At 41.0% G+C, this 8515-nt stretch overlaps 1 protein-coding gene across 1 annotated transcript; it reads left to right on the top strand.

The window, feature by feature from the left end:
- The first annotated feature begins 490 nt into the window (after positions 1 to 490).
- Positions 491 to 7509, top strand: LOC111229693 (E3 ubiquitin/ISG15 ligase TRIM25-like). Its single transcript, XM_022756117.1, has 7 exons — positions 491 to 740; positions 2500 to 3437; positions 3564 to 3659; positions 5099 to 5347; positions 5468 to 5490; positions 6149 to 6303; positions 6488 to 7509. Exons 1-7 carry the CDS (start codon positions 491 to 493, stop codon positions 7030 to 7032), a joined length of 2256 nt encoding a protein of 751 aa, XP_022611838.1. The 3' UTR covers positions 7033 to 7509.
- The last annotated feature ends 1006 nt before the right edge of the window (positions 7510 to 8515 follow it).

Below are 8515 nucleotides of genomic sequence, written 5' to 3'. Positions count from 1 at the left end.
AACCAATTGCCACTTGATTACAACAGGTATAGTGCTGGTGTGGTTTTCTGCCCAGGACGCCATTACTCCACTATATCTTTATAAAAATAGTTTGCTGCTATATTATTGCTTAAAATCTTATTTTACCCTGGCAACATTTGCAACTGATTGGATAACTGTCAAAATAATTGCCAACCAAGTTTTATTTCACTTGATTAATAATTTTTATTGATGTAAATTGTTGCAGCAACATAAAATATGTTCTGTATGAGTACTTTTACTTATGGGTCTTAGAAACTAATAATTTTTACGTAAGTAGAATGTTGAATGTACGATTTGTAAGGGAATATTTCAATGATGATACATAATAATATAAATAATGCATGATGTACTTCTTTCAGCTGTACCTTTAAGACTTGAACCATGGGACGGGAAGCGGGATTCAAACATGTAGCTCCGCCTCTTCTGCTTGACATTCCGGAAACAGAAACTAAACATCAGTCAAAACAAAATGGGAGCATCGTTGGACACTCCGGCGAGGTGTCCCCTGTGCAACGAGTTGACCCGGGAGCCCGTTACTCTGAAGTGCAACCACCGATTCTGTCGACGATGTATCGGAGACTTGTGGAGCATAACGCCGGACGGGCCGTTCCATTGTCCGGAGTGGAGGTGTAAAACTGTGTACCAGACTCTGCCGTTTGACCGCAGCTTTATACGGCCGCCCGCCCCGAGTCGACGAGCTCAGCCTCGCAGCACTGCAGGTACAGCCAAAACTGGGTTAGAGTTGTGCGTTTAACCGCTCCGTTAAAAATAGCTGTTTATTAAGTCGCCCAATACACAGTACAATAGATGAAGGTGTGACTGGAAGGTAACCTTAGCTAATTTATCTAACTTCCGGCAGGTATCCCCTGAACAGGCTGATACTTAATTTTCGTATAATGTTATTATACACATAGCTGCAAGCACGCATCATTCTTTAGCTACTTTTGCACTCTAATTAATAATAAGCCGGATTTCCTAAACAGGAAATACAACCCCGGTGAAAGAAGATTCTTTGCTTAACTAAATGTAATATTTAAGTAAAGATCAAACTTGAGTAAAAGTACAAAAATAGTTTTAGCAACATGTACTTCAAGGATCAAAAGTACTGGATTTGCCAAAAAAATGGGTGCCATGACTGATACTTATGTTGTTATTGTTATTATTAGGTCGTTAATACTGACGGAAGTGTAAGCAGCACCTCAGTGTTGGAGTTAGTCAAGATAGAGCTAGTTTTACCTGCTTTATTCTAGAGCTGCAGCAATTTGACTGGTGGAACAACAGAAAACTAATTGGCAAATATTTTTCATTTTTTTCTATTTTCTAAGCAAAATACCAAACATATGAGAAGCTTTAAATAACTGAGGAGGTGGTGCTTCTCTTTGCATGACGGTAAAGTGAATATCTTTGGACTGTTGGTCAGACAAAACAAGACATCTTAAGGCATTACCTTGGTCTGTGCGAAATTGTAACAGGTATTTTTCATTATTGTCTGATATTTTATAAACAAAATGAACAATTGATCGACCATAGAAAATGACTGTAACATTAATCAATAATGAAAATCATTAGTTCCAGCCCTATTTTACTCTCTTCGATGGACCTACTAACATTTGATAGACATGTGAAATATGACATCTGAATAAGATGTATGAAATATCATAATTGAAATACCCAAGTACCTAAAAATTTGATTTAAATACAGTAATTGAGTAAATGTACCTAGCTATTTCTCCCAGTTTCACACAACAGGAAGTGAAATCACATCTTCAAAATATCATTAGCTCTTGTGTGATTCAATGGTAATCTTGCTCCATGTTTGTTGACACTGACCGGGGCCAGAGTGGCTCAATAGCCATTTTTAGGCCAAATTTCTTCTTTAGCAGATAGTCATTGAGGGTAAAAGTCTAACTCATTTTTGATGTATTCTTTAGTATGTGCCAGTGCAGTTTTCCTGTGTTTGCCATAAATCACTGTGATTTTTAAGACTTTTCCCATCTCCACATTATGTAATTTGTATTTCACTGCTTCTGACTGATGCCACAAGGATTCAAGCAGCGACTTTAAATCACAATTGCTCTGAAAGCTGCAAGTGTTGGTCTTTTTAAGTTTATTATCGATCGTAAAGATGCACCGATATGATATTCAGGATCGGTGTCTGTGTTTATACAGATTTTTTTGAGTGGACCAGGTAGCGGCCATAACATGAACAAACCACAGTAAATACAGTGTCTTTGTCAAATGTCATCAATGAAAGGAAGCACCAGCAGTTACATAAATCAAGTCATGGCGTCTGAGTGAACGTACAAGGCAATACAATGGCTTCAGGAAGTGCAAGTGAGCTACACAGTCACTGCTTGAATTGCTTAAAGTGGAACTGCTTAATAGGCATTAAAAGTTTAGTGCATTTGTTTTGGGCAATAGGCAGCTTGTGGGAGTTTATGTAAAAGTGCTAAATCAACCTACTCTATTTTTCTTTAGCCACATCCAGTAACGATGAAGAAAACAGATCTGACTCGACATTGAGGAGACCCTCACTCACCAGCAGACTCCTTGGGAAGAGAAAGGCCAGCACACCTGCACCAGAACAACCTGACACAAAGCGATCAACTGTGGAATCTCCCCGTGAGCAGCCCAGTGACGCAGAGACTCCCACCACTTCCTTCTCAGATAAACCTGGGCAGTCGACAGGTGTGGAGACATTCAAGAAAGCATTGCACCCAGAATCTACACAGTCTGAGCGTGGTGATGGCACATCCTCCAGTGACAAGTCTGACAACAAGGCAGTACCTGCGAGTGATGTGCCACAAGACATCTCAGTCCAGCAGAGCCAGCATAAACCAGAAGAAATCACATTGGATGACTCTGACAGCTCAGATGAAGTAGATATATGTGATGCACCTCCTCTTGCAACACCCAGGAAAGACACACAAGTGACAGGAATTCATGCCTCACCAACAAAATCTGCCTCACCTGCCAAATATGATTTCTTTCCTGGTGAAAAGTCTCCAGTACATAACGTCAAGTCACCTCTGATACTCACCAAACATCCTGCCGCTGCTCCAGGATCCTCTAGCCTTGGCGTCTTTTCCAGGCCAGAAAACAAAAATGCCAGCCCTGTGCCCTGCCATTATTGCCCTAAAACTGGGTATCAGTCTGCTGTGAAGACTTGCCTGGTGTGCGGAGCTTCCATGTGTACAGAGCACCTGCGTCCCCACCTGGACTCCCCCGTGTTTCAGAATCACACCCTGGTTCCTCCCATGGAGGACATTTCTCCCTGGAGGTGCCAGGAGCACCAGGAGATAAACAGAATCTTCTGTCGCCAGTGTGGAGTGTGTGTGTGCACGGTGTGTACCGTCATAGGCTCCCACCGTGACCATGTGTGCATCAGCATCAGGGAGGCAGAGAGAGAGCTCAGGGTGAGTGGTGAATTATAGAGCCATACATACTGTAAGATACATAGTTGTTGTGGTTAAAGTTGAGATGCATCTAAACCTAGCCATAGCAATAAATCATTGTTTTTTCTCTGTATGCCTTTTTCCAAGGGGAACCTGAAAGAAGAGATCAAACAACTGCAGGATGCTGAACAGCAAGTGAAGAACAGAGTGACTGAATTTATGCAGAAGAAAGAGACCTCCACAGTAAGAGAATGAACTCTCCTGTTCTCTCTAATTAATGCTCATATTTACACAAACTGCTCAGTAAAACAGGATAAGATATATTCTTACTTTGGCTCAAGGTGATACTGTATGTATGTTATTAGATGTGCAGACTTATCTGCATGTTTTTGAAGTCAAAGAAAGTCACAGTGAGCATCAGGAAGTTATAACATTGTATTGAAATTTTAGTTTTTTAAGCAGATATAATCAGCTACAAATGGTTTACAGTTTTCACCAGTCATGTGTGAGACACATTCAGTTTCATGTCACACGGGTCATTTTGTCAAAAATACAACACACAATTCTCTGAAGAAAAACACAACATCGTGTAGTTCAATTTAGGCCGAAAATACACACATACATGTAAAACGGTTTTGTATGCAGTGCACAATACTAAAGTTTACATTACATACCATATATTCATTTGGCAGAGGTGTTTCATCAGTATGTGATGTTCACCCCAGAGTTGAGGATGTTTGTTTGAATTTCCCTGTGGTGTATTGCATTATTGGCCCAAACCATGTTTACATTATCTCTTGTATGTTCCTCTAAGAATAATGGCCCCTTCCCTCTTAACGTAGTTGACCCTCACTCATATGTAGACAAATCAAAATACATCTTAAATCCCACAGGACAACGTACAAGGCATTGTTTCAAACATTGGCACTAAAAAATACTGATGTAGTTGCTACGTTGTACAGATTTTTCTGTTGACAGCAGAGGAAGTTGTTTTTCATATATGTTCTTGTTGAAATGTCCACATTGCTGTTGAAACAGTGTATCTGCTGAGGTTGGGCTGAACCCTCCGGCCATCCTCTCTCTATGTGAACCCCATGGTTTACAACATGGTCAACCAATATTGCTCACACTCCTCACTCTCCCTCTCCCTCTTCCTCTCCCTCTTACTGCAACGCTGCCGTCCAACGTTTGTTGAAGACAGGAAAACTCACCTGTTGACAGCCTTGTTTGATCACTTGGTTCATAGGTGTGGTACAAGGCAGTACTTTGAAATGGCAAATAAGCGAAAAGTTAGATTTCTGTGTGTATTGTAGAGAAGTGTGTTTAGTGTGAGGGAGGCTGAGACATTGCGTATAGTTTGGTTTCGCTCCTTGAGTGTCAGGTTTCATTAACTGTGTTATTTTTAATTTTACTGTGCAAGCAATCGTAAAGAACTGTATTACACAAATTCCAGATTTCTAATCATCCTTAATAACAATATTAGCACTCTTTAAGTGTTTAAAGTTGATGTTTAAAGTTCACAAAGCTTGAAAAAAAAAACATAATCTTAAATTCAGATTTCTAATTAATTTTTTGTTGGTTGCATGGTAGACTAGTGATTGGACTTCAGAGTCCTCTAACTGCAATGACAGATGAGAAAAATATAACATTACATGACACTGACTTACAGTTTGTCTGTCCAGGTGCTTTTAAGTGAGTCACGAGAAGGAGTGCAGCAGCAGTACAGAGCCATCAGAGAGGCCCTGGAGCAGGAGGAGCAATCAGCTCTGGAGTGTGTGATAAAGGAGGAGAGCAGGGTTCTGGGTGGACTAGAGGAGAAACTCAGCCACCTCCGGAGCTCCCTGCTGTCCATCCAGCAAGGCCTCCACACTCTGGAGGGACTAGCTGATGCCAAGGGAGATAAACGCATACAGGAGCAGGCCTTCATTATGGTGAGTTAAGTGTTAGGAGGAAAAAACCTCCTTGTTTGTTTGTAAAATATATAAGATATACTGTTGGCTTATGAAAACTAACCCACAGAAAATGTCTTTTCCCTCTTTCTCACATGACAGGAGTACAGCAAAGTCACCCATCTGTAAGTGATTCTCTTTCAACTTCTACCTCGTTGCATGGAAAGCAGCAATTTGTTGAACATGTCAATAACTAAATGTGCTACCAACAGAGCATACATACATAACAGTTTTAAAGTGCTGATTCATCCTAATTAGCACACAAGAACATTAAAAAAATCTGTAGCAATGTTTCTTTCCAGAGACAGTGCCCCTGTTTAATCCACAGACCTTTTGCTGTGACCAGTTTTTTTTTTTTTACCTGTAAAAGAGATCAATGAAGATGTTATGTTGACATGCATATCACTAATAACAGCTGCAGCCAGTTGTGGTAGATGTGTAATGTGGGTACAGTTCTGTGTGGCCATTTTTCACAAGCTTTATCCAATCTTGCTAAGTTTGCTAAAATAATAATGGCTAACTAATTATAAGTAACTACTTAATATTTACCAGAGTGTGCTTGTTTGCTCATTTGTATATTTGTTAATATATATTTAAAATATAATTTTCTTTATTGTGCCGTATTTAAGTGTTGCTGGTCACTTACTTTGTATCTGTTTGTTTCTTTTTTTGTGTCTGTGTAGCTATGTCAATATACCCTACCTTATGGGGTCATCAGGGAATAAAGAGGTCTAATAGTCTTAAGTATTTATGCTCCCTAAATTCTCTGCTTCTTTTCCCCAGGGCTAGTGTCAGAGGAAACTTTGTGGAGCAGTTCGAGGCTCCAGAGGAAGTGGATCAGGCCCGGCTGAAATGTTTGCAGAGGTGGACAGAGAAGCGGCTGGACACAGTGATCATCACTGTGCCAGGCAAAGACAGAGACCTCTACAGACTGCTCTGTGAGACAAGTGGAATTTTTTTATACCGGCACCTGTTTACTCTCCACTTAATTACTGATGAATCGCATCCAATTAAACCAAAGGACTAAATGCATCCTGTACGCTTAAAGGTGCTATATTCAGTTAGTCTTAATGTTCTGATATAAGAAATTCTTTTATTTCTTATTTCCTTTTCTGTGTACAGATGGTACTGTCCCCGTCTTGGATGCAGATACAGCCCATTCCAAGCTGCAGCTGTCTGAGAGCAACAGGAGAGTGACCTACAGCGAGGCTCAGCAGTTCTACACAGAGCACGACGCTCGCTTCAGCTCCTTCCCACAAGTCCTTGCCTCCTGTGCCCTGGAGGGGGGCCGCTGGTACTGGGAGGTGAACGTGTCTGTGGAGGACGGCCGCTGGAAGGTGGGGCTGAGTGAGGGACAGATTGAGAGGAAGGGCCAAAAGGACAACTCTCGTCTGGGCTTCAACAGCTACTCCTGGTGCCTCGCCTGTGACAAAAGGAAGGTGGAAGCTCTGCATAACAAAGTGTCAGTTCCTGTGGATGCCGACATGCTGCAGAAGGTGGGAGTGTTCCTCGACTTTGAAGAGGGTATTTTATCATTCTTTAATGTGACACCAGGGGGCAGTGTAGCTCTAATGCATTCCTATAAGCACAGGTTTACTGACCCTCTTTACCCAGCCCTGTCTGTGTCTAAAACACAGCTGGCCATCTGTGATCTGTTCCAGTCATAAACCAATGCAATACTGACATGTCAGTTCTGCTGTAAAAATACAGAACACATGAAAGTACAGTGCCTTTTTTTGTATGTGAAAACCACTTCTTCATAAAACTGCACCATGTTGTAAAATTCTCGGGAATGATGTCATGCACTGTTTAACGCTGCAAAAATGTGATTTTATATTATGTCATAGAACTGGATTTATCATGCTAGAACTGCTGTTCTCTTTACATTACACCTGTAACATTCCAAACACTGACTGGATATTTTCCATATCAGGATGCTCAGTTTTAAGTTAAGTTTTTACTTTGAGATTGTCAGTGAGCAAATTAGATTTTTAAATTGGTGGCATATGAACAATATTGATCAATAAAAAAAAAAAAAAACGTTTGATAATATTTCCATTTTTAATCTGTGTTAAAAATGTTGGAATTGTTGAGATGTTTGAGACCTTTTTCATCCTCTGGTGAGTCATTGTCCTTCTACAGAAATAAAAGGTCAAAGTTTCAAAAGTCTTGATACTTCCTATTTGCGTTTAAATAGAAACACAGGTGTGTGAGTGGGCGGCGTGTTTTCCCTCAACAGGTGACAGTTGGTGTGCTAACTTTAAACTCTCACTGCCCCCACAGCATGTGAGATTTACTGACAACAAACACTGCCTTTGGCACAAACTCCTTACAGCGTCACAGATCGTTACTGTCGCTAAATTGTCCTCCTCCTTGCAAACTCTGAGGCTCATTTATTCTGACCGGGGGTCTGTGCAGTTGACGTCACTGAGAGGGATCAAAGTGTTTACATTAACTCCTTCTGGATGATTGGTAAAGCAACAGCATGCCAGTGGTTCGGGGACAGCTGGCCATGGATCAAGGTTGATCCAGACCTGTTGACTAATTGAGTAGCTTGAAATCTTCAGGATCTACTGAACGAAATTAACTACAACTGTAAACGACTGAATGAAACTCGTTCGCTACAGCTCAGGGGAATAGAGCTTTGTAAATAGCGAGGTCTAATCACCACCTACAGTTATTCTTTCATACTTTAGTCATTTGTTTTGCCAAAATGTCTGCTTCCCCTTGTGATAGACTTTTATTTGGCATAATTTCAGACACTTGAGAAACTTGAATCCACGCAGGTGCACCAGTTAACCATGGCAACAATTTCACACTTTCAGCCACATGATCCAAAGGTAGTGAGAAACCCTCTTTGGGGCTTTGCTTTTTTTTCTCTCCCTTTCCCAGCTGGCACATGAAGGCAGGATGCAATATCTGAGAGGGAGAGAGGAGGAGGGGGCTTTAACAGTCAGGATAATTAAATTCTCCTCTCCCTGTCCATCCAATGGTCTCTCAAACTCAGCCAAGCTCATACAAGCTTTTCCAGACTTGTTACCATTAAATGAGATGAGCTAAGGGCGTATACTGTATTGGCAGGGAGCAGTGTGCCAGATAGTTAATAAGGAATAAAATGTATGTTATATTGAAAGCTCTAGGCGGCTTCAT

This window comes from Seriola dumerili, unplaced genomic scaffold, assembly GCF_002260705.1.
Source record: "Seriola dumerili isolate Sdu_G_001 unplaced genomic scaffold, Sdu_1.0 BDQW01000242.1, whole genome shotgun sequence".
In the NCBI taxonomy this organism is placed as follows: Eukaryota; Metazoa; Chordata; class Actinopteri; order Carangiformes; family Carangidae; genus Seriola; species Seriola dumerili.
This window is presented reverse-complemented; position numbering and strand designations above follow the sequence as displayed.